At 42.7% G+C, this 27,190-nt stretch overlaps 1 protein-coding gene and 2 long non-coding RNA genes across 14 annotated transcripts in view; 1 reads left to right on the forward strand and 2 right to left on the reverse strand.

Annotated features, from left to right (window-relative positions):
* Positions 1-1,195: 1,195 nt before the first annotated feature.
* LOC125726525 (uncharacterized) lies at positions 1,196-15,925 on the forward strand. The gene is made up of 2 exons (XR_007388228.1): positions 1,196-1,259; positions 15,807-15,925. It is a non-coding gene; the product is annotated as an uncharacterized LOC125726525 (long non-coding RNA).
* LOC125726523 (uncharacterized) lies at positions 3,313-5,266 on the reverse strand. 2 transcript variants are annotated; one of them, XR_007388226.1, is made up of 5 exons: positions 5,208-5,266; positions 4,104-4,156; positions 3,731-3,835; positions 3,474-3,522; positions 3,313-3,388 (listed from the first exon to the last, which is right to left on the reverse strand). It is a non-coding gene; the product is annotated as an uncharacterized LOC125726523 (long non-coding RNA). The 2 variants fall into 2 exon arrangements; XR_007388225.1 differs by lacking the exon at positions 5,208-5,266 and having other exon boundaries at positions 4,104-4,302.
* Positions 14,962-27,190, reverse strand: part of LOC125726500 (NACHT, LRR and PYD domains-containing protein 3-like) — a 40,770-nt gene continuing 28,541 nt past the window's right edge. For 3 of the 11 annotated variants that reach the window (XM_049002866.1, XM_049002867.1, XM_049002868.1), the window contains exons 13-15: positions 18,253-18,426; positions 18,092-18,138; positions 14,972-16,518 (exon numbers count right to left, since the gene is read on the reverse strand). In XM_049002866.1, coding sequence (XP_048858823.1) covers positions 16,001-16,518; positions 18,092-18,138; positions 18,253-18,426 — 739 coding nt within the window. In that variant the 3' untranslated portion in view covers positions 14,972-16,000. Of the gene's footprint in view, positions 16,519-18,091; positions 18,139-18,252; positions 18,427-27,190 lie in introns of those variants that run through there. The other 8 variants (XM_049002869.1, XM_049002871.1, XM_049002874.1 and 5 more) reach the window with 7 other exon arrangements.

The following is a 27,190-nucleotide window of genomic DNA, read 5'->3' on the forward strand; positions in this document are numbered from 1 at the left end:
TGAGTGATCTAATAAAGATCAATTGGTTCTGCACCTCTGGGTCTGTGCTTCCCTGCGAGAGCTCGGTTGACACCATCCCTGACTATTAACTCTGAAAGAAGGAGATGTGAACATCCCCAGCAACTACTGCTGGCCTGTCAGGCTTTAAATTATGCAAATTATAAAGATAAAGAAGTTAATTGCAAAAAACTTTATGGATGGAACAGTATTTTCTGAAATTCTGTTTGAGAGCCCTTAGCACATGAACATTTTAAAGCCTGTGGTCCATACAGATCTGTACAGTACAGTGAGAGCTGGTTATAGGAGAGATTCATCTCTCATAGCTGACAGGTGGCTGATGTGACACAGAATTGTGGCCATGCAGCAGATTTCTAAAATAACAGAGTATTTTATTTGATGTAATTCCACTTGAGGAAATGTGATTTTGCTTCTTCTATGGGACTGTGAATAGTCCAGCCCATGCATTTACTCTAGTGTACAGCAGAACAAGGTTTTCTCGGTCGCTTTGGTACATTTCTCAGATCAGAAATGAAGTTCTCATAACTACTTGTACAACCTCCACATCATCGAGTCCCTTTTGCACATCATACATGCAAAGTCTCATTCTTTTGGTCAAATTGCAAATGCTTTGGCTCAGTAGTGCGAATAATTATGTACAATCATCTGCTGATTCCTACATTTTCAATTGTTCATGACATGTTGGTCAAAATATATGTGACTCATCACCATGAAATGAGTCTTATGGGTGACTCTTATGGGTGGGGAATAAGACTCATTTCGTGGTGATGGGTCACATATTATACTGGTTCTCTTTTGAAAAGTCTGATCCCCCAAAACATCTGGTGTTAGTTCATTGTATAAGTCATTACATGCAAAATGGTCGTCATAATTGCTCAAGCATGTTCTCTATACATCTGTATAACTGCGTGTGTGTATATATACAGTACTGTGCAAAAGTCTTAGGCAGTCCAAAGAAATGTTTGAAGCTGTTTATCTGGGTAGCAAGTGTATTTTGGCTTAGAACAAAAAACACAATTTAACATTAGAATGTCTGCAAATTAAGAGTAACACAATAAAAAACTAGTAAGCCGTTCCATGATTTTGTTAAATTTCACCATTATCAATTAAATAATTAAATATATTGGTTTAAAAAGTCAGTGAGAGATTGACTAGCTGTATGAGGTCTGTTAGTGGCCAAGTCAAAAAATACATGGCTGCACTGGACGGTCGCTGCAAATACTAGGATGATTTTAGCAGAGGTTCTGAAATGGCGAAGCTGACACACTTTGACAGGCATCATATCATAGTTTTACACCAACAGGAGGATAACACTTCAATCTCCCAAATTCCTGTGAAAATGTTACTGTGACACAGGCGATTAACTACACACTAATACAATCCAAATCCAAAACACACATGGTAAATGTGTTTTTCTACTCTTACGAGAACTGAAAGCACTTTACAATTCATGCCTCACATTCACCCATCCACACACCGGGGGGGAGGCTGCCATGCAAGGCGCCAAGCTGCACGCCGGGAGCAATTTGGGGTTCAGTATCTTGCTGAAGGACACTTTGATGGGGTCAGTAGAAACCAGGGCTCGAACCTGCAACTCTCTGGTTGCTAAACGATAGCACTACCTCCTGCGCCACCATCTTCCCCAAATGTAAGGAGAAGGAGGTTCCTCGGAGCTCCGAGATGTGTTTGGCTGTAATAAATCTGTAATATAGCTATATGACATAGTTTTTGATAACACCAGCATTTATTTTTTAGGCAAAAATGGCAGGCAGATCAGAACTGGCCAGATTTGATGTTGCAGCTTTTAATGAAAGACAAAACAAAATTTAAAAGTGCTGAAGTTTGAATGATTGTGAGTTTATTCCAGTTGTTGATGTTGATAAGATTGGTTTCCTCATACAAATACAACACACATGATGTTTACTTGAAATGACTGAAAAGTGATACCAGGATCAGGGGGTCAATAAGCTTTTAAGTAATAATGTGGATTGTGCTTGGGATAGAAGCTGCATGTTGTGTTGAAGAAAAGTATAGATTTTCATTTGACAAAATATGCAAATTAAATGCAATAATAATATTAGTGACATTCATCTTTAAATGACATTAATTACATACCTAATAATACTTTGAGAAGAAATGTTTTGTCATTATTATTTTCTATTATCATTGCTTCTTACAGTAAATTATTCTTGATGCCCCCAGTCGGTCGCCCATGTACAGTATGTAAAATATGTGGGTAGGATGCCGGTTAAACCCCCCGATTCACGTGCAGCATTTGATCACAGTTGACCCCATTCATGCTGGGCAGAGTCATCCCGTCTTAGCAGAGTCCTGCTGAAGCTGTCTGTGAGATTATTCTCCAGGACTGTGTGTTTATTTCAGTTATTTTATATTGGGCTCAAGGATTGGTTTCATCATACAAATACAGCACAGATAATGTTTACTTGAAATTACTGAAAAGTAAGTGATACCAGAATCAGGGTGTCAATAAGCTTTTAAGTAATAATGTGGATTGTGCTTGGGATAGAAGCTGCATGTTGTGTTGAAGAAAAGTACAGATTTTCATTTTACAAAATATTCAAGTTAATTGTAATAATAATATTAGTGACGTTCATTTTTAGATGACATTAATTACATAACTAATAATACATTGAGAAGAAATGTTTTGTTATTGTGTAGATAGAAAGACATGAAAGTAATGTGGAAAATCGCCTCTTACCACTGAAACACATTGGGGGTATTAGCACATAGGTGGTGCTAATAATAGTACTGCAGCCAGCCAGTAGGGGGCGCTTGACATGTTGCGTTTTCACCTTTTAGAGACGTTATGGTCTCCATGTTTTTTGCAGTCAGTGCTTTGATCACAGATTTGAAAGCAGTATGCATAATGCATCAGGACTCACACTGAAATTGCCTATATGTGGATATATTATGCAACATGGCTCTGTAGGAATGCTGGTACCTTGGAAACACACATAAACAAATATACCTTATATGTCAGTTTGGATATGGGTGTGGCTGCAACTAGAGAGGCTTGTAGTACGTATTCTGCAAAAATTTTCATAACGGTTGTTGCAAATATTATGTAAAAAATATGACAGAGACTTGAATGCAAACATGGGTTTTGTTGGGAAAATATCAGTTCATGAAATACATTAGTTGAGGAAACTGCGGTTATTTTAACTCTTATTTAATACTATTAAGCACAGACACGTCACAAGGAAAATAAACTATTATTTATAATCATTTATATAGCATGCAATGATTAAACATAAAAAACTATAGCATAGAAAAATTCAATGTTACTATCGGACAACATGGCTATGGAAATATAACAGAGAGCGGTGAGCTGGAGACCAGAGTCTTGACCCTGAGGAGTGAAATAAAATATTTAATTTCTCTGTTGCATCACAAACCTGACAGATACACTACTTGTCAAAAAGAAAAGGACTTACTTCCTCACGCATTTCTAAAAGGATGTTTTTGTCAAATCCCTGCAACTCACTGAAAAACAACAGATCAAATTCACATATTATGACATAAATAAAAATATAATATAGACATATAATATAGACAGTTCATGGTGCATTTTGTAATACTCAAGACACACCAAGGCCATGCAGAGTGCATACTGATAAAAGGGAGGGGAGGGGAAAAACTTCAATACATTCTCTGTATCTGAAGTTGAACAATTCAAGGTGGGCTGTCTTACAATTGTCATGCGCCGCTTGTCCGCTCCTCCCGTGTGCCACGCCCCCTCGTTAACCTCGTGTGGAATCCCGATGTCATTCGCTGTTTCCAGTTGTTTTCATTAGTCCTATGTATTTAACTCCGCTTCAAAATATGCTTTCCCAATCATGTCATTTAAGTCGCTACTTCTATTGTCCCGTGTTCCTAGCTGGTTTCCCCAATAAATCCTTTGTTTCCCCGATTCGTGACGTGACAACAATCAACATGAACACACCACAGTCCACAGAACCAATCTGTCAAGGAACATCCTGCGAAATACAATATAGTACTAACGAAGACATTTGTTACAATTCTAATACAAATGTAACGACAGAAAATGCTGAAATCCACTTTACCATGTTTTTCAAGTATTTTCCAGTGTCCTGGACTTATTCTGTTTGTCAGTTTGCTGCAAATAGAAATTTGGAATTGTCAGGGGCACAATAACTACAGCTTTCCATGTAAACGGGATTAAAGCTCTATGTAGGAATTAATTGACACACAGAAGACCTTTTGTCACATTTGTAAATCTTTCACTGTTGCGCTGCGTCTGGCTGTGAGTGTGACCCAGAGCGTATGACAGTCTCTGCCCCAACTGTCGGCAGGAATGAACTTAGAAATTTATGATTAAAAAAGACCTAACAATACGACTTAAATGTTATACCATTTATTGTACAATATACTATACATATGATCAGGAGCGCACATAACTGCATGGTGCGCAAGTACGCATTCCCCGTACACGCGTGGCAATTCCTTGTTGTAGCAGCGCAAATGCGTATATATTTTATGTGCATTCACGCTATGACAAGAAATTACCGTGCATCTTAACATTTATGTGGCTAATTTGTACTACTTCAGCGACATGAAGGCTAAAATACACAATGATTTCTTGTCCTAACAGCGCGAATGCACATAAAATAAACACGTATTTACGCTGCTACAAGACATTACCGCGCGTATCGGTTTAAACGGCGAATAAGTACTTTCATACCAGTTATGTGCCCCCTGCATATGATCATTTTTGCATATAAAATAAAGGGCAGACTTACGCAGGGTTGCCAACTTTGGTCAGCTGATTGGCGCGAGATTTTCAATTCGAGACAAGTCTACACACGTATTCACATTTATATAACGGTTTTATTACCTTGTAAATAGTCTTCAGGATTTGCAAACTGCCCAAACACTTTTGATGTAGCCAGTTTTAGGTTTTAAATGGATTAATAGAGATTCTCCATAAGATTTATTGCTGTGTGCGTTTGAGTCTGAAAGCCCGAGTCTCGCGCCAGATGCGTCAGAGTTGGCAACCTGCTTACAGCCGAATCGGACCTACGACCGGTCAGTCGGAGCCGAACGCGGCCGAAAGTCACCGACGAGCTGCAGAGGATCGCATCGTCTGTTATGGTACGAATAGGCGTCCGTGACAACAGCTTGGTTACTTTTGAATCACATGTACTTACCTTCTCAAACTTTTTGAGCATCTGAACGACTGGTTGCATTTTGAAGGGACTTGACGTCTAAAAAAATGGAGAACAAAGAAATCAACGTTGTTAAGATCAAAATTAAAATAACAATCAAGGTTAAAATAACAATGAATGAAGGCGTGATTAAGAAGATGGATGACACGGACAAGCAGCCCCAATCGACACGGAGGGTGTCTGACATGCCGAAGGTAAAGCCCTGGCTTAAGTGACTTTATTAGAACACTTTAATTAGAGCATAAAATGTGTCATATCAATAACCTTTCCTTGTTTTAACAACTGGCTATCCCAGACTGGAAGAGAAGAAAACGACCGTGGCCAGAGGGTTCGTCCGTGGAGCGGGAGGGACAGGCTACCCACGCTGGAGGAAGAAGGAGCGACGAGGAAGAGGCCACAGCTGAAGTTCCTCCGTCGTCCGGACAGCAACGGCTCCTGCGATCTACAACCAGAGAGAGGCCAGGGACAGCGTCAGCATTCCGCCGAGCAGCAACTCCTACAACGAATGCACGGACTCATGGGTTATGGACGGAAACAGAGGACTGACAGAGACATTATTGGTGACGGACTTGTGGGTTATGGCCGGGGACGGAGGGATAATAGAGACATTGTTTAAGTATTATTATATATATAAGATAGGATAAGATAAGATAGGATAAGAGGCTTAGATGAAATATGTTAAGATAGGCTAAGTTAACATATGATAAGATAAGCTAAGTTAAAATATCATTAGATAGGCTAAGTTAAAATATGATAGGCTAAGTTAAGATAGGAGATTTACAATAAAACATATACTTATTTTTTAAACTGTGTCTTTGTAATCTCTTCAGTGTTGTGTCTGTCTTTGATAATTTTGGATCTTTAATTTATATTCGACACTCTCCTCAACGTCAATAAGCAGAGACGGAGGAAGGTACGGTTAAGTAAAGAAAAACAATAAATTATCAAAATTACAGTGTTATCTTATTTTGACGCAGAAAAAAAACATTTCAGTGTTACTATCACCTATGAGTTAATGGCTGCAAATGTTGGTGTTAGAAGTGCCGGTAAATAACGCGGCGTAAGTTTAACTCTGGTGTGTTTCTGAAAAACGCGCCGCCCTCTGCGCCTCATTCAGCGAACGTATAGGAGGCTATTCTGGTAAGTAACAGGTAAAGTTGTCATTTAACGTAATGCTAACGTGCATTACCAGTTAATAAATGTTTTACTATATCACGCACCTTACGTCCTTTATAGTTGTAGTCCGGTGCACTCTGTATCCATGCTAACTAACTAGCTAATGTTAACGTGACGCAGTACAGTCTTGCAGCTTGGGGATTCCCACCCCGGTCCGAGGCCAGTATTCCGCTGGGGGGTGTACGTTGCAAATGCAAACGATCCCTTCATGTTCGTGCGTTGTGTTCGGATGTGAAAATAGAAGATGACTATCAAATTCAATATTTATGTCATATTATACAAGATAAGACTGAAAATAGTTTGCCCTGCATAAGGATGCCATGCAGTCAGAGCATGATCAAGACAGGGTGTGAGTGTGGAAAAATGTAACAGTATTTGAGGGAAGAGTGAGAAGGAGGGAAATGTAGGGAGAAGTAGGTTCCTCGGAGCTCCGAGATGTGTTTGGCTGTAATAAATCTGGAATATAGCTATATGACATAGTTTTTGATAACACCAGCATTTATTTTTAGGCAAAAATGGCAAGCAGATCAAAACTGGCCAGATTTGATGCTGCAGCTTTTATTGAAAGACAAAACAAAATTTAAAAGTGCTGGAGTTTGAATGACTGTGTGTTTATTTCAGTTATTTTATATTGGGCTCAAGGATTGGTTTCATCATACAAATACAGCACAGATAATGTTTACTTGAAATTACTGAAAAGTAAGTGATACCAGAATCAGGGTGTCAATAAGCTTTTAAGTAATAATGTGGATTGTGCTTGGGATAGAAGCTGCATGTTGTGTTGAAGAAAAGTATAGATTTTCATTTGACAAAATATGCAAATTAAATGCAATAATAATATTAGTGACATTCATCTTTAAATGACATTAATTACATACCTAATAATACTTTGAGAAGAAATGTTTTGTTATTATTATTTTCTATTACCATTGCTTCTTACAGTAAATTATTCTTGATGCCCCCAGTCGGTGCCCATGTATGTAAAATATGTGGGTAGGATGCCGGTTAAACCCCCCGTTTCACGTGCAGCATTTGATCACAGTTGACCCCATTCATGCTGGGCAGAGTCATCCCGTCTTAGCAGAGTCCTGCTGAAGCTGTGTGTGAGCTTATTCTCCAGGTCTCACTGGCTTTTGTGTGGCTCCCCACACTTCTGTCACAGTAGACAGTCCTGCCTGCCTACAGCTTAATCAATGAAGCGGCTCTTTCCTTGCATATAATTAATGCAGCAGCTATTTACTTGCATCTATCACTCAGGCGGCTGCTTCCCTGCATGTGACCCACTACAGTGTTTTATAAGGTGTTTCCTTTGCTCTTCTCAGTCTCTGCCCCGATTCCCCAGTTTCTTTTGCAGTTTTTCCTGCCATCTCTGCCACAACTTCAGCTGCATTGTCTGCAGTCTCTCCTGCACTGTCTGCTCTGGCTGCAGCTCTGCCTCTTTCAGCCCCCCCCCCCCCCCCCCCTCCTATGGCTCCTGCTGCAGCCAAACCCCCCGCAGTTACACCCACTATTCCTACTACTGCTCCTGCCCCTAATGCCCAACTGCCCCAGCATCAGCAGCTCCTGCTGCCCCTAATGCCCCAGCTCACTCTCTCTCCTGCTCTTCTCCTGATCTCAAACTCCCCTGCTTCCTCTCCTCTCTCCTCCATCTCTTCTTTTGTCGTTTTCACCTCCATTTCTGCTATGACCTGCAGTGATTTATTTCCGTAATGACTGCTGCCATTGTTTGTCACCATGTTCTCTATAGCTGTCAGCAGCTGTTTAATCTGAAGGCTGTTACTCCTGCACTCTGATTCATCCAGGTTTCCATCAGAGCTTGAAGGTCTTCCTGACTCTTGGCCTGGTTCCTGATCAGGTGTGATGATCTTTGTTCTAACAGCCAGTTCTTCCAGTGTCTGAACAGCCTGTGATTCCCCAGCTTCTCTCCTCTCTATCATCACTTGCTGTAGTTGTTCCATGAGATCTGCAGACTGAGCATTTTTATCTTTTCTGTTCCAGTGCTTAGAGTGAATGACATGGACTCGGCCTCCACACTTATCAACAAGTTCCTTCAGATCCTTGTTCTCCTTCACATATTCCTCAATGGTTTGGTTTTCTTTAAGCTCATCAGCATGTGTGAAGAGGACACCTGTGTGTTTCAGGGTACAATTCTTACTTCAGAAGGTGCTTTGGGAGAGAAACACGATATCAGTTACCATGAATGTTATAGATTTGTGTCAGTTTGACTGAAGACTCATAGCAATGTGCTACGATCAAGCCTGTCAGCAGGAGGCACCGTGAATGTGGTTATAATGAACATGAACATGTCATATTGCTGTGGAAATTCTCCAGTATGACTTTAGCATGTCTTGGGTGCAGCTACTTTATTCTGTCAGCAGATGGCAGTGCAGAGCCACACAAAGCATGAGCGCATGGGAAAGAGACTTACAATCAGAGGTACTTATACAACTCATTTTGTTACTGAACACAGATATTTCATCTGTCTGCTTATCCAAAGGAAAACCTCATTTCTATACATAGTTTGTTTACCTGAACACTGACAGAAAAGCTTAGATATGCAGCCACTCTTAGCAATTTCACGACAGATGCTTCTGTCCAGCTCAGTGGATGTCAGTCTGGCTCAGGGGTCGGCAACCGAATTGAGAAGAGCCACTTTTCGGAAAAGAAGCCAGAGAATTTTACTGGAAACAAACATTTATTCCAAACAGATTAGCGACTTTTTATACATACCAACGACAGAGTAAAACAATTTTCAATGTTTCATGGACTTTTGAACAAAAATGGCATGTTTGCCCTAATTTTATTAATTATATCATTATAAGCCTATAAATTAAGGAATGGAAATTCACTCAAAAAATGCAATATGCTGTTTATTAAGAAGATAATTCCTTCATATTTTTGCATTATGTGTCTAAAAAAGTTTATGAAAACAGTTGAAAACAGTTGAATTAGATCGAGCCCATTATGTAACTGGTACCCCTCCCACATGTAAACACAGTGACGCGGTACAGCGTTGGTTTGTTGTCTGAGGCTATGATACTGACCACAAACACATTCTCAAATTTCACTGCACCAGTCACAGCATATGCAGGCAGAAAAATGACAGCAAACAACATTCAGCATTAGACTCTAAAACCGTCTGTAATGTCTGTGTTTATCCAGTGGACCATAAACTAAAATAAGCTTTTTATTGCCCAATTTTTATATTAGATGAGACTAAAAATTGAGAAATATCTATATGCACAAGTAGTTTTTCCTGATAAGGATATCAAGACTGTCAGCATTTACACATCAGATTATGACATATCTGAGTAGCCCAGACTGTCCGGAAAACAAAGCCATACAGCATATGTGGCTGACTAATGTACATACAGTGTCCATCCATCCACATGTGGGTCATTGTTGCAGGGGAGCCTGGGCCCATCCCAGCCAGCACAGGGCAGGGGTTCACCCTGGGTGTGACGTGCATCAGAAATACAAATTTAAAGTGATCGAGATATTAAACAGTCTGGGACATTTAGAATATTACTGTATATTTCCAAAATTTAATGATAAATTAAGCTTTCTTTTGCTTTGAGAAATTTAAACAGAAAGTTATAACTCTTTTCTGTTATGTTTCAGTGTGAGCCTCTTTTGTCTGTGAATATACTTTGACCCATCGACTGTATAAAACATGGACACTTGTCTGCATACACACAGGTGCATCCTGCCATTCTGACACTATTCTTTGGTAAGTTTTATATTTACAGAAGACATAAAAATGACAGGGCTGAATTATTCTGTTGCCGGCCGGGGGGTTGGGTTTGATTATAACCACCACCAACTCTTATAACAGAACCATGTCAGGACACTAGGGGGCACTAAAGCATTGGGTAAGGGGAGATACAGGAAAAGCAGAGGATACAGAAGTAAAAGGCTGAGTCTGAATGCATCTGTGGTCGTGGTCTGTTGGAAATTCTAAGATTCACAGCAGAATATTTTACATGGGGTCAGAAGATCGGCAGCAGGAGCCCGTGAGTAGAAAACCAACATTAGTTTGAAGGTCAGAGGAAATACTGAGAATCTGGCAATACTAGGGCCTGCTACAGTAAGTGAGGGAGCTGGCCAGCTTACAGATGCGTTTCCAAGAGGGGAGCAAAGAAAATAACATGAGAGGTGGAGCAGATATTTTCAGTAGAACCTCCAGGAAGCTTCAATTTTGACAGGCCAAGCAGCTGGACTTAGTGCCTACGATGATCTGAGTGATTTCGAGGAGCTTCAGGAATATCTGAAAAGACTGAGGAAGACCATTCAACTCGCTGCTGTACATGACTGGGGAGAAAAGCAATGACACGCTGGTTTTGTCTGACGAACAGAAATAGTTTGCAGAGACATTTACATTTACATTTACAGTATTTGGCAGACGCCCTTAGCCAGAGCGACTTACATAAGTGCTTTAAGACGCTGCGATGAATTTTTCCGATACTAGCTCAATAAGGACCCAGGCTATGAATACCATCTATCTGAACACTGTTGAGAAAGTGCAACAATAATTTTTTTTTTTTTTTGTACACATACACACACACGGAAAAGAGCTGAGTAAGAATACAGAGTACTACTTCAGGTATTTCTGAAAAAGGAAAGCTTTGAGTTGTCGGTTGAAGACAGCCAGCGTTTCCGCTGTTCGGACATCAAGGGGGAGTTCATTCCACCAACTAGGCGCCAGGACAGAGAAGAGCCGAGATGTGTGTCGTCCTTGTGCCTTGAGGGGTGGTGGGACCAGTCTAACAGTGCTGGAGGATCGGAGAGATCGGGGTGCAGTACGGGGTGTGATGAGGTCTTTTAGGTAGGATGGTGCCAGACCATTTTTGGCTTTGTATGTGAGCATCAGTGTTTTGAATTTGATGCGGGCAGCTACAGGAAGCCAGTGGAGAGAGCGTAGCAAAGGAGTGGTGTGGGAACTTTGGAAGGTTGAAAACAAGTCGAGCAGCTGCATTCTGAAGCAGTTGGAGGGGACAGATGGCACGCAGTGGTAAACCCGCTAGAAGCGAGTTGCAGTAGTCCAGGCGTGAGATGACGAGGGACTGGACGAGTATCTGGGTAGCCTGAGTGGAAAGAAATGGACGTATCCAAAACCAAAAGCCCTGGCTGAGTATTTTATTATTAAACACATTATAATATATGAGAGAGCAAATTTTAACAGCCGAAATCAACAGGCAGGTGAATCAGCAGTAAGTTGTATTATAATATAGCGTTAGCTGAGGTGGCATCACCATATGCACTGTCAGCCCCTGGACATGGAGCTCTGTACACATGGAGGTGAGAGTCAGCTTGGCAGCAAAGGGCAGCCACCTGCAGTGGCACCTATGGAGCTGGGAGTTAAGGGCTCTGCTCAAGGGCCCAGAGACATGTGGCTGTTCTGCCAAAGCCAGGCTTGATCGAGCAACCTTCCGACCTTCCGAGGCTTAGCCCGCTCTGCCACATATTAGGATCTGTGTGGACCTAACAAGACTCAATGGAAGTGTCTGCTGAAAGAGGCACATACTCCCTGCTGTGGATGACACACTTGCCAAACTGGACGGGGCAGTAGCGTTCTCCAAACGGGATGCCTGATCGGGATTCTGGCAGATACCCTCATATAAAGACTCCGAGCCCTTGATGACCTTCATTACTCTTCTTCAGCGGGTACCATTTAAACAGACTGCCTTTTGGGATCACCTCGGCACTTGAGCACTTCCAGCTGAGAATCTCTCAGATTGTTTCAGGCACACCTAGAACAATGTGCTATACTGATGACATTTTGGTAATTTGTCAAAGACCAGAGGGAGCATGACGATAGGCTATGCAAAGTTCCCCAGAAGTTTGAGAATGCAGACCTCTCTCTAAATGAACACTGTGAGTTCAGAGTGAATGAAGTGAAGTTCCTGGGACATAAAATAAGCGCTAAAGGGACTGAGGTGAATCCCGACAACATTAAAGCCGTTATCAACATGCCCAAACCTCAGAGTACTGAAGGAGTGAGACGCATTGTGGGGATGGTGAACTACATTGGCAGGTTTTCTCCCTGCCTGCCCCCAGCCAGATGGAGAATACAGCCCAGTGATGTACATGTCTGTGTAGGAGTCTGACTCCCAGTGAAACCCGATACGCACTGATCAGAAAAGAGAAACTCCTGTGTCAGCAGATGCATCGTCATACAGCCTTGGAGGAGGGCTAATGCAGAGGCAGCCAGATGGAGAATACAGACCAGTGATGTACATGTCTGTGTAGGAGTCTGACTCCCAGTGAAACCCGATATGCACTGATCAAAAAAGAGGCCCTTGGTGTGACACGGGCCTGTAAGTGAATGATCATATGTCTCTTGGGATTGGACGTCACGGTGCATATAGACCACAAACCCCTGATCTCCTTCATAGGTTCTTGACCACTTGATGACTTTCATCGAGGAACTGAGACTCAGATTGGGGACGAAGAGATTCAAATACAGAATCATTCATGTTACAGGATAACAACAGGTGGCAGCTGGTGTGTAACCACAAGCTCCACTCGGATCCGAGACTCAGATTGGGGACGAAGAGATTCAAATACAGAATCATTCATGTTACAGGATAACAACAGGTGGCAGCTGGTGTGTAACCACAAGCTCCACTCGGATCCGAAAACACAAGGGAGAGTGACACACTGGAAAGGGAGAGTGACACACTGGGAAGGGAGAGTGACACACTGGAAAGGGAGAGTGTGGAGTCCATATCGATCATGTCATGGAGCACATACCTGTGACAGAAAGAGTTTTTTTGTCTCTTAATTCTTGCAATTCCATTTCACATTTTCTCAGCTCGGGGCGGCATGGTGGTGCAGTGGTTAGCACTGTCGCCTCACACCTCTGGGACCCGGGTTCGAGTCTCCGCCTGGGTCACATGTGTGCGGAGTTTGCATGTTCTCCCCGTGTCGTTGTGGGGTTTCCTCCGGGTACTCCGGTTTCCCCCCACAGTCCAAAAACATGCTGAGGCTAATTGGAGTTGCTGAATTGCCCGTAGGTGTGCATGTGTGAGTGAATGGTGTGTGAGTGTGCCCTGCGATGGGCTGGCCCCCCATCCTGGGTTGTTCCCTGCCTCGTGCCCATTGATTCCGGGATAGGCTCCGGACCCCCCGCGACCCAATAGGATAAGCGGTTTGGAAAATGGATGGATGGATGGATTTTCTCAGCTCAGTGTTTTTCTTGGGAGGAAACATGTGCTGATTCCAAAGTTTTAATTTTCTGTTCTAGTTCTGTCTCGAGAGCTTTTCCCTTTTTCCTTTTGTCTGCTGAATATGAAATTATTCTACCTCCAGTTACAGCCTTTGACGTCTCCCAGAGTCTGTAAGCAGAGATACCAGGCAGGTCATTTGTTTCAATAAATGTTGTCCAATCTTTTTTAATAACTTCTAAAAATAACTCTAGTAATGATGTATTCAGTCTCCACCGTGTAAAAGGTGGTGCACTAACTTTTACAGTGACCACATTTTTCTTAAGACGCCTTAAGGCGACGGTTGTTGTGCTGAGCAGCAGAACGTTTCATAAACATCTAAATTAAGTGCTTTTACAGCCTGGTTCTCAGTGCTGAGATCAGCTAGATTCCACAGACGCTCATCTGCTACGGCTGATCGCTGGTGATTTTTTACAAGTTTCAATGCTGAAAAGCTGCGCTCACAGCCTGCAGTCCTCACTGGGAAAACAACAGCAATCTGACACAGAGGATAAAGTCCAAAGAAGACGTCCTTAAAGGAGCCAGGATCCTCACTAACTCTGTCAGGCTGGATGGCTTCACTTTACTATCTGCTCTGTTTCTTTCCAGTCTTTATATCTGCTGTATCTCACTTTCCAAGCCTTGCAGATCAGAGCCACCTGCCTGAGCCACTAACAAAAGCAGCTGCTCCTTTTAGAGTCGCTGTCTGATGGCTTAGTGCTTGTATGCTGCTCATTATGTTACAGCTGGAGTTTGAGAAGCACCTGTCCATCTCCCTCATCATGGACTCCATGGTGGGAATAAACGCTCCTTTTCTGAAGGCGTCTTTGCTGTTAGCATGTCTTTGCTGTCCAGGTGTAGATGTGACAAGACTATCATGTGGTGTGCTTGAGGTGTGTTTGGTTCTTTTTGGTTTGACAGTGGCAGAAATGCGGCGATCACTGCATGTTTCAGTCACTGTACCCCACAGCTCAGTAAAGCTGTCCTCTTTGCGATGTTCTCCAAAGGTCTGTCTGGGGTGTCAGTGAGGTCGGCTGCTTTGCTAAGATCAGCCTTAGGTGAATGCAGCTTGTCTGGCAGAAACTTTGCTTGACCGAGCACCTTTCTGAACACTACAAGGAGCCCTACAAAATTCAAGTCAATCTGAGACTGCAGTCCTCTTGCCTCTGCAGCTCTCTGGGGATCGGCATCATCTAAAATCTCACCTGGCAGCCTTAGTACAGCACTCAGCCTCTCCATAAGGTTTCTACACGCAGCACGGCAGCAGGCCCATCTAGTCTCACTGAGCCTTTGCAGTTCCCCCGGGCCCCACTGAACATTTATTTCTGAACATCCAGCCATTTCTTGTGAATATATGAGCCTGACATGATCACACACAGTCTTTCCAGCAAAGAGAAGAAAACATGCAGCTACAGGGACATTTTTCACACAGTCAACAATGACAAATGCAAACAGTGTGGGCTGCAGTGAACATAAAATGCATATCTGGCAACCTCTCTAACTCCTGTTTGGACCCCAGAGCATCTGCCACTCATGACCTTCACTGCTTTGGCCACCAGCTTCTCTCTGTATTCCAGCCCATACTTATCCAGAAATAGAATAGAATAGAATAGAATAGCTACTTCATTGTCATTCAGAACATAAACTGGCTGGTTAGTGCACATCAGAGCAAAATTACGTTGCATTGACTCATCATCGGCCCAGTAGAGTGTATAAAAAAAATATAAAAAGCGGAATTAACATAGAATATGCATAAAAATATATTAACAGCACTATAGCAGCAAACACCAGTGTACATCGCCGTTTCAGACATATTGCAGTAGACAATTAAAAAAAAAGCAATTCTTGAAAGTGAACAAAAGGCTTAGAACAAAAAACAATTTAACATTAGAACGTGTGCAAATTAAGAGTAACACAATAAAAACTAGTAATAATTTCTTCTGTTTTCTAAAAAGTTACTGATATCTAGTTGGATGGCTAGATGAACACCGCTTCAGTTCCCAAACTTCTCTTCAGGGGCACCTCAGCCGTTCCATGGTTTTGTTAAATTTCACCAACAACTGAATTAAATAATTAAATATATTGGTTTAAAAAGTCAGTGAGAGATTGACTAGCTGTATGAGGTGTGTTAGTGGCCAAGTCAAAAAATACATGGCTGCACTGGACGGTCACTGCAAATACTAGGATGATTTTAGCAGAGGTTCTGAAATGGCGAAGCTGACACACTTTGACAGGCATCATATCATAGTTTTACACCAACAGGAGGATAATCTAAACATCATTTTCTTTGCCTGCCTAAGACTTTTGCACAGTTCTGTACATTTCAGAGTAAAAAGGATTATAAAGGTTAAAAAGCAAAGATTTGACCTCTTTGCCAGGAGAACCAGCAACACGTCACAGTGACACTGAGGAGTTATAAACCCAAAACCCTGGAAAGAGGGACTCAGTGAATGAGGAGCTGAATCTGTGCAGGGGGGTCAGTCCATCAGAGGAGACTCTGTAGAAGGACAGAGCACCAGCCCCCCAGTCCAGATACACTCCTACTCTGCGGGAGCCTGAGGGCTTTATGGGTATGAGAGTCTGTTTATTATTGTGCCGGACAGAGTAACTGTTAGTATTACAGCACAGACTCCATGACTTGTCATTGAATCCAAGCCCACAGCCCCTCCCTGCTTCCCTCCTGATCCCTTTATAAGTCACTCCTATCACAGCTCCATCTCCATCCCACTCAGCCTCCCAGTAACAGCGGCCAGTCAGACTCTCTCTGCACAGAACTTGCTGCATGCTGTCAAATCTCTCTGTATGATCAGGATATGGCTGCTGCTCTGCCCCCCATGTCACCTTCCTGTTCCCCCCTGACAGAGACAGGCGTCTGTTTGCTGTGTTGGGGTCCAGCGTCAGCTGGCAGGAGTCTGTAGGCAGGAGGAAGAATTATTAATCCCATCAGGCCGCCTGTACTTTATGTTTCTGTACGATATAAAAACAGCACAGCTTCCCCTAACGAAGCAAGAACTGAAGTTTATGAAACATAAGGAGGGCGCGCGATGGCGGCGGGAAGAGCCGGCAAAATGGGGCGTGAGCTAAACTAACAGCTTAATTAATTTAATAAAAAAATTACAAAGCAGCGACATTCCTCAGACATATTCATCACAAGCATATTTACCACAAAACGGCACCAGAGATCAACACTAAAGTCAGTGTCTTTCCTTCTAATCGCTAATTCCGGCGCGTGCGGCTTGAAAATGGCCATCAATAACAGAATATTTAAGTAATATTATTACATGTTTAAAGTGATATTTAATAAACATTTGGACCTGGATTCTGATATAAATGATGATTCCGGCACAGATCGTGCATCATAAAAAACAGGAAGGTTTTCATTAATTCAGAAAATAATCCCGTTTTTCAGAGCAATATTTATCTCATTAATTCGGAAAAACAGAATAAATTTTTCCCAGATGAATGCAATACGCTTCCACAGAGAACCGCCTACCGCGCGCGTGACTGTAGACGCTGCGCCGCTGCCGCGAGGCGTGAGCCCCGCATCTCGCGCACGCAGGCGACCGCTCTAATCTGTTAACATGGGCGCCGAAATGAAATTTGATATTTTCCGCCGCACATCCAGTGCGTCCCGGGCGCTAGTTTCTTTTAGCACCTTGGATACTTTCTAACGTGGAGAACTTTTTAATATTCATGAGCGAAGCCCTACACGATTGGCTGGCTGATTAATATTTATGAGAGGGGCACTACCTCATTGGCCAGTTAACATCGACTTGTGCTGCCTGTTTCTTCTACCTAAAGCAGGGGTGTCCAAATCCAGTCCCGGGGGGCCGGTGCCCTGTGTAGCAAAGTTCTTTCCCTGTTCCACCATAAATAATTCAGCTCAAGAGCTGTGTGGTTATTAGCACAAGGAGATGAATCAGGTGTGTTAAGTGAGGGGAAACCCAAAAATGTGCAGGACTCTGGCCCTCCAGGACTGGATTTGGGCTCCCCTGGTTTAAGGCATTCAGTGACCAATCAGTAATATTCTCTCATGAATATTAAGGATGTTCCAGAACCACCCTGTAAAAATGCAAATTCACATTTTGCACTTGAGGAGAGAGTCTCACTGCCTACAGGTGCCTCCTTAGGACAATACTAACGAATCTCACACAGAAAACACATACACTCACGGCATCCGCAAAAAGAACAAATGCAAAGGATTCTTTTTTTGTGAAATTAAAGATGTATAACTAATTTGTAAAAAAAAAAAAAAAAAAAAAAATTTATATGATTAAATGAATTGATAGTGTTTTTGGTGATGATTTTGATATTTTGTTTCTCGTTTGGATGTTTGTCTAAAATGACATGAAACTCACCTAAACACAAACATGGAAATCCATCTACACACAGTGCAAAAAGCCACACTCATCACAACAATTGTGTGAATACAACCATTACATAGTATTCATGGTATTATTAATAAAAACATGCAAAGACACTTACATTTCTGTACGCCTGGTCTGGTCCTGCACTCTCCACCATGATCCACACTACAGGAGAAGCAGAATGACATAGTACTGCTGTATCCATTTATTTATTGGTGCTTCTTCTTCACATACATGCATAAGTATCTGTAGCGTGTCAGACACACACTCTGTACTCACTGCAGCTTCTCCAGTTTACAGCTGGGATCCTCCAGTACAGCAGAAAGCAGCTTCACTCCTGAGTCTCCTGGGTGATTGTAGCTCAGGTCCAGCTCTCTCAGGTGTGAGGGGTTTGACCTCAGAGCTGAAGCCAGGGAAGAACAGCCTTCTTCTGTGACTCTACAGCCTGACAACCTGCAGAGAGACAGACAAAAACTCCCCAGTAAATAAGATCACCTCACCATTACAAGAATTACTTTTAAGCAAGAGTGACTCTTCTAATAAATATTTCAATAATCATGCAAAATTAACATCTTTTGAACATTTAATAAGAACCTATACTTCTCAGAACAAGAACCAGATCCAGTTGATATAGAATCATTTAAAAATAATCTAGACTTACCCATATTAAACAATGAAACAGCAGATGCCCTTGATGCCAGAGGTGGAGATTTCAGGTCCAGAGAGTACAAATCCAGACCAAGATTTTGTTTCAACCAACCAGATGAATATAAAGAGTCACAGTCACAGAGACTCAACTGGTTTGTTGAATCAAAACCTTGGTCTGGATTTGTACTCCCTGGACCTGAAATCTCCACCTCAGCTTGATGCACCATTAACATCAGAAGAACTCCATAAGGTCCTCAACCAAATGCCTAACAACCAATCGCCAGACCGGATGGTTACCCTGCAGAAATCTATACACATTTTGGGGGCATATTATCTCCACTCTTCAATAGACTGGTAAGAGAAATTAAACATGCATCACAAATCCCATCAAATATGAGCGCAGCAACCATTACAGTGTTATTGAAACCTGATAAAGACCCAACACCACCCTCCAGTTACCGGCCATTACAGTGTTATTGAGACCTGATAAAGACCCAACACAACCCTCCAGTTACCGGCCATTACAGTGTTATTGAGACCTGATAAAGACCAAACACAACCCTCCAGTTACCGGCCATTACAGTGTTATTGAGACCTGATAAAGACCCAACACAACCCTCCAGTTACCGGCCATTACAGTGTTATTGAGACCTGATAAAGACCAAACACAACCCTCCAGTTACCGGCCATTACAGTGTTATTGAGACCTGATAAAGACCCAACACAACCCTCCAGTTACCGGCCATTACAGTGTTATTGAGACCTGATAAAGACCCAACACAACCCTCCAGTTACCGGCCATTACAGCATTATCGAAACCTGATAAAGTCCAAACACAACCCTCTAGTTACCGGGCCATTACAGTGTTATTGAGACTTGATAAAGACCCAACACAACCCTCTAGTTACCCGCCACTCTCACTAATGAATACAAACTTGAAAATCATTCCAAAAGCTCTTGCCACTCAGTTACAGTCAGTCATTCCATCCTGATCAGACAGATTTCATCAAGACAAGACATGGCTCGGACAACATCCATAGATTATTTAAATTTAGTCAATACTGCTCAGCATACCCACACTAAAACCATGATTACATCATTAGATGCAGAAACTGCATCTGACAGTCAGTTGGACATTCCTCTTTAATACACTGCATAGATTTGGCTTCGGAGAATCGTTCACCCACTGGGTTAAAATACTGTACACCTCACCCAAAGCTACAGTGTCACAGATGGGATGACATCACCTGCATTCACACTCCGACGGGGAAGACGGCCTGCATGCCCACTCTCTCCTTCAGCGTTTGCCATCTTCATAGAAACAATTGTGGCAGCAATACGACAGAACAGTGAAATAAATGGAATTCATACTAATAAGTCAACACAAAATTAATCTCTATGCAGATGATATCTTGCTGTTTTTATGAAACCCTCAATACATGAAATTTCAATTTTATTAATACCTTTTCAAAATATATCAAACTACACAATAAACTGGAAAAAAGCCCATAATATTCTCACTGTCTGAAGATGCCTGGGATTCGGCCGATCAGGATGGTCCATTTCACACTGGAAATATCCGGTACTTGGGTATCTACATCTCCCACAGGCTGTCAGACTTGGTTACCCTCAACTACACCCCCTTATTCAAAACAATAGATGAGTCTCCCACTTGAATCAATAAAAATAAAATTACTCGTCCAGAATAATTTCAGAAAAATTCTTTCAAACTCATTAATGTCACATTTTTGCTGGAAACACAAAAACACAAAATCAAACATTCCACATTACAGAAAAGTAAATCTCAAGGTGGATTACAAGCTCATTTTTCTTAATTATTACTTAGCAAATCAACTGCAAGACTTAACTAAATGGTCACACTGCAGTAGTAACAGCAGCTCATGGTTACAGCAGGAGCAGCTGTACTGTAAAAATCTCAGACATGCAGACTTACTCAAAATGTCATTAAAGAAACAAAACTGCTTTATCAACACAGTGCTGCCATTTCCACAGCACTGACAGCCCAGTGGAAAGCCATTAAAATCACTAACTGTACTCTCAGACCCTGTAAATACACGCCAATCTGGAATAATCTGGACTTCCTACTTCACAATATCACCATTCACTATCACTCACGGGGACAGAAAGGGATTACACATCTCCACCTCCTTTTCAGTAACAGTCATTTCATGACATTCGAAGATTTAATCCATAAATACGGGTTGAGAATATGCAATTTTTCTAATATTTACTAACTGAATCCAGCATCAAAACCAAAATGGACCTCACACATAATACACTGAATCCTCCTCAGATGAGACAACATTCTGCAACTTAAAAATAAAAAGAAACCTCTAGAATATATAATCCTCCATCTGCAACAGACACATTGATATTTGTACCAAAAATTAACTGGAATAAGGACCTTATCTTTTCCCCCAGCTCTGATTTCTGGATGGACGTCTGCAACAACATATTCACAGTGACAAATACTGGCCTTCAGTTCAGTACAAAGTAATTCACATAAAACATATGACTCAATATAAAAAGTGGTCAGTAATGATACCTGCTCACAGTGTACAAGGGGTGTCACAGATAATTATCTGCATGCTCTGTTGGCCTGTATACCTGCTCACAGTGCACCATGGGTGCCACAGGAAATTACTGTATGTTCTCTATAGGTGAAAGATCTGGACTGCAGACAGGCCAATTCAGCACCCAGACTCTTCTCCGACGAAGCCATGTGGTTGTAATATCTGCAGTATGTGGTTTTGCATTGTCCTGCTGAAATACACAAGGCCTTCCCTGAAACAGACGTCCTCTGGAGGGGAGCATGTGTTGCTCTAAAACCTTTATATTCCTTTCAGCATTCATAGTTCCTTCCAAAACATGCAAGCTGCCCATACCGTATGTACTTATGCACCCCCATACCATCAGAGATGCTGGCTTCTGAACTGAACGCTGATAACACGCTGGAAGGTCTCCCTCCTCTTTAGCCCGGAGGACACGGCGCCCTTGATTACCAACAAGAATGTCACATTTGGACTCGTCTGACCATAGAACACTTTCCCACTTTGAAACAGTCCATTTCAAATGAGTCTTGGCCCACAGGACACGACGGCGCTTCTGGACCATGTTCAGATATGGCTTCCTTTTTGCATGATAGAGCTTTAGCTGGCATCTGCAGATGGCACGGCGGATTGTGTTTACCGACTGTGCTTTCTGGAAGTATTCCTGGGCCCATTTAGTCATGTCATTGACACAATCATGCCGATGACTGATGCAGAGTCGTCTGAGGGCCCAAAGACCACGGGCATCCAATACAGGTCTTCGGCCTTGTCCCTTACGCACAGAGATATCTCCAGTTTTTCTCAATTTTTTTGATAGATAAATCCTTTGCAATTTCACGTTGAGGAACATTGTTTTTAAAGTATCCCACAATCTTTTTATTCACTCGTACACAGATTGGAGAGCCTCTGCCCATCTTTACTTCTGAGAGACTCTGCCTCTCTGACATCCCTTTTAATGATAATCAGGTTACAGACCTGATATCAATTAACTTAATTAGTTGCTAGATGTTCTCCCAGCTGAATCTTTTTAAACTTTCTTGCTTTTTCAACCATTTGTTGTCCCTGTACCGACTTTTTTGGGACATGTAGCAGGCATCAAATTTGAAATGAGCTCATTTACTGGATAAAGGTGTACAATTTCCCAGTTTGAACATTTGTTATATTATCTATGTTCTGTTGTGAATAAAATATAGGCTCATGTGATTTGAAAGTGTTTTATTTGTTATTTCATTCAAGTTTAAAGAACCTTTCTGGAATTCTGGTTGTTTGTATGTTTGCTGGGGGCGGCATGGTGGTGCAGTAGTTAGCACTGTTGCCTCACACCTCTGGGACCCGGGTTCGAGTCTCCGCCTGGGTCACATGTGTGTGGAGTTTGCATGTTCTCCCCATGTTGTCATGAGGTTTCCTCCAGGTACTCTGGTTTCCCCCCACAGTCCAAAAACATGCTGAGACTAATTGGAGTTGCTAAATTGCCCATAGGTGTACATGTGTGAGTGATTGGTGCATGAATGTGCCCTGCGATGGGCTGCCCCCCATCCTGGGTTATTCCCTACCTTTTGCCTATTGCTTCCGGGATAGGCTCCGGACCCCCTGCGACCCAGTAGGATACATGGATGGATGTATGTTTGCTGATGTTTGCAGCAAACTATTTTGTGGATAAAAGATACCTCAACGCCCGCCCCCCCCCCCCCCCTTACTTTTTTGCTGTTATTTTTATTAATTATTATTATTACTGTTTGTTTCATGTATTGTATGTTTCAATCATTACAGATATGTATGAAAGTGTGTCTGTGTATGTATGGACATTCATATCTATGTATTAATATACACTGCTCAAAAAAATTGAAGGAACACTTTTTAATCAGAGTATAGCATCAAGTCTATTAAACTTCTGGGATATTGATCAGGTCAGTTAAGTAGCGGAGGGGGTTGTTAATCAGTTTCAGCTGCTTTGGTGTTAATGAAATTATCAACAGGTGAACTAGAGGGGCAACAATGAGACGACCCCCAAACCAGGAATGGTTTAACAGGTGGGGGCCACTGGCATTTTTCCCTCCTCATCTTTTCTGAGAGTTTTTTCACTAGTTTTGCATTTGGCGACGGTCAGTGTCACTACTGGTAGCGTGAGGCGATACCTGGAGCCTACAGAGGTTGCACAGGTAGTCCAACTCCTCCAGGATGGCGCATCAATACGTGCCATTGCCAGAAGGTTTGCTGTGTCTCCCAGCACAGTCTCAAGGGCATGGAGGAGATTCCAGGAGACAGGCAGTTATTCAAGGAGAGCTGAACAGGGCCATAGAAGGTCCTTAACCCATCAGCAGGACCGGTATCTGCTCCTTTGTGCAAGGAGGAACAGGATGAACACTGCTGGAGCCCTACAAAATGACCTCCAGCAGGCCACTGGTGTGAATGTTTCTGATTGTTTGGTCAGAGACAGACTTCATGAGGTTGGCTTGAGGGCCCAACGTCCTCTAGTGGGTCCTGTGCTCACTGCCCAGCACCATGGAGCTCGATTGGCATTTGCCATTGTTAGGTTGAAGAAACTTTTATTAATCATTTTGTTATCACTCCTGTATGATCAGCAATGAATGTAAATATGTATATACATTATTTTGTTTTCCCCTAGCCTCATACTTTAGATTATATTAATAATAGCATTCCCACCTTAGCAAAACCAGAACTTTCTCTCACCTCCCTATTCTGCATGACTCTTGCGCCTCCCACTGACTATAAATAAAGGAGTCAAGGGGAACCACCCTTTGTAACACATTCTGCTGTAGTTTGCATTGCAGAGAGTGTGGGTACCCTTGCAAGTAAAAACTATAAAGTGTGTGTCTCGTAAATGTGGAGTTGGGGTGGAAACGCCGGGCGCTTTCCCCAACAGCCATAGAATACCAGAATTTGCAGGTCTGCCACTGGCACCCTGTGCTTTTCACAGATGAGAGCAGGTTCACCCTGAGCACATGTGACAGACGTGAAAGGGTCTGGAGAAGCCATGGAGAACATTATGCTGCCTGCAGCATTGTTCAGCATGACCGGTTGGGTGGTGGGTCAGTGATGGTCTGGGGAGGCTTATCCATGGAGGGACACACAGTCCTCTACAGGCTAGACAACGGCACCTTGACTGCCATTAGGTATCAGGATGAAATCCTTGAACCCACTGTCAGACCCTTTGCTGGTGCAGTGGGTCCTGGGTTCCTCCTGGTGCACGACAATGCCTGACCTCATGTGGAAAGACCATGTAGGCAGTTCCTGGAGGATGAAGGAATTGATACCATTGACTGCCCCCCACACTCGCCTGACCTAGATCCAATAGAACACCTGTGGGACATTATGTTTCGTCCATCCGATGCCATCAGGTTGCACCTCAGGCTGTCCAGAAGCTCAGTGATACCCTGGTCCAGATCTGAGAGGAGATCCCCCAGGACATCATCCGTGGTCTCATTAGGACGATGCCCCGACATTGTCAGGCATGCATACAACCATGTGGGGGCCATACAAACTACTGAGTATGATTCTGTTACTGTAATGAAATTTCAGCAAAATGGACTAGCCTGCCGCATCATTTTTCACTTTGATTTTCGGGGTGTCTTTGAATTCAGCCCTCTGTAGGTTGATAATTTCATTTCCATCAAACGATGTGGCATCCTTTCCTTCCTAACACATTACCCAGCCTACATCAGTATAGATATCCAGCATGATTTTTTTCCCCATTGATATCTGATGTGTTTTCAAAGTGTTCCTTTAATTTTTTTTGAGCAGTGTATATGTGTGATAATTTTTTATTTACTAATTTCTTTTTGACAATTACGGCTCCTATCATCCACAACCATCATATATAAATACAATCCTGTCTTTGTTTTTTTCCTTCTTTGCGTTTTTCTCCTTTTCTTTTCCTCTCCCCTCTACGACTCACATTAAATACTGACTTCACTCGCCCCCCAGTCCTGCCACTGCACACTGTCACAGACACTCTCACACACACGTACCCTGCTGCAGATATTCCATTATAACGGGATTATACTGCACCTTCAACTCCACCTAGCAGACATACCTATGAGGGGATTGAGGTATGGATTGATTCTGATCGTGTTTGGACTAAACACCCCGGGATTCAATTACATCTTCCACCGTGATTCACCCACATTATTGTTGTGCCACAGGTGAACTGCGCAAACATGTTTTTTCACTGATCACTTATATAACTTGTTTCTCACAGAAAGAGCTAGAACACCTATCTTGCCTTTCCCAGCGGAAAGGGAGGCTTATCTTTTCTCTCCCAGGGGAAAAGGGAAAGCCTTGCCCAAAATGCTTCATAACCGCAAGCGCAAAACAGCCTCACCTGGACAGGAATTGGAGAATAAAGAGAATAAAGAGAGTCCCTGAGGGGAAGGGTGACCCTGGCCAGCTCGCCCCCTCCCCGCACGCGTACCACTCCAGATTTAGTATAAAGAAAGGGGGAGAGCTCAGTACTGACCGGAGATCAGCCGTGGAATAGAGCGCGCATCGCCCGGCATTTCTCAGAAATCACGTGTTGGTCTCCTCCCAGGACTGAAAGGGGCTCCCCGGTCCGTGTGTGAAGGTGGGTGATTATAGCACATCTGAGTGTAGATGGCTTGTGGCTACTTTTTCATTTTATTAATTAGTGGGATTACCTATCATCCATCCATCCATCCATCCATTTTCCAAACCACTTATCCTACTGGGTCGCGGGGGGTCCGGAGCCTATCCTGGAAGCAATGGGCACGAGGCAGGGAACAACCCAGGATGGGGGGCCAGCCCATCGCAGGGCACACTCACACATCATGCACTCACACACGCATTCCTATGGGCAATTTAGCAAGTCCAATTAGCCTCAGCATGTTTTTGGACTGTGGGGGGAAACCGGAGTACCCAGAGGAAACCCCACGACGACATGGGGAGAACATGCAAACTCCACACACATGTGACCCAGGCGGAGACTCGAACCCGGGTCCCAGAGGTGTAAGGTAACAGTGCTAATCACTGCACCACCATGCTGCCCCCGATTACCTATCAATGCTTATGAAATTTTTCATAATTTTGTGTATATTTTAAGAAATATTTCTGAACGGACCAAAGTGAACCTGATTGTTCCTTCGACAGCCCTATATCCCCCTCTAACATTAAAACAATATTCTAGGTGGGGTCTTACCAAGGAATTGTATAATATTAGCATCACCTCATTTAAATTAAACTCCACACACCTAGAGATGCAACCCAACATCCTATTGGCCTTTTTAATTGCTTCCCCACACTGGTGAGAGTGGGACATGGAAGCATCAACATACACACCGAGTTCTTTTTCATAATTAGTTACCTTTATTTCAGTGGAACCCATAAAAAAATCTGTACTTTATATTTCTGCTCCCTGCATGGATTACCTTACATTTATCTACATTAAATTTAATCTGCCAGGTATCAGCCCAGTCGCTAATTAAATCAAGATCCCGCTGTAGCCTCTCCGCTGCTAGATCAGTATTTGCTACATCATCCACCTTGGTGTCGTCTGCAAATTTAACTAGTTTACTGTATGTATTGGTGTCAGTATCATTAATGTAAAATAGGAACAATAGTGGTCCTAAAATTGAACCCTGCGGTACCCCACTATGAACGCAGGCCCACTGTGACATTGTGCCTCTAATAACTACCTGCTGTTTCCTGTCTGTTAACCAGTTTTCAATCCAAGTTGCCACAGTTCCTAAAATCCCTGCAGCTTTGAGCTTAAGCAACAGCTGTTTGAGGGGGACAACATCAAAGGCCTTCTCCAAATCTAAGTACTTTATGTGATCAATTTCTCTTTTTGCTTCCTCAAAGAACTCAGAAGAGTGTCTGCGGCAGGGTACGTGTGTGTGAGAGTGTCTGTCTTACAGTACCCCACCCCCTGTGCATTAGGTGACCTGCCCCAACCAGAGGCACAGGAGAAAAGAACCACTCCCCCAAACTAGGGGCTAGAACTTACTTGAACAGGATCTACTTCT

Source organism: Brienomyrus brachyistius, unplaced genomic scaffold, assembly GCF_023856365.1.
Source record: "Brienomyrus brachyistius isolate T26 unplaced genomic scaffold, BBRACH_0.4 scaffold73, whole genome shotgun sequence".
NCBI lineage: Eukaryota > Metazoa > Chordata > Actinopteri > Osteoglossiformes > Mormyridae > Brienomyrus > Brienomyrus brachyistius.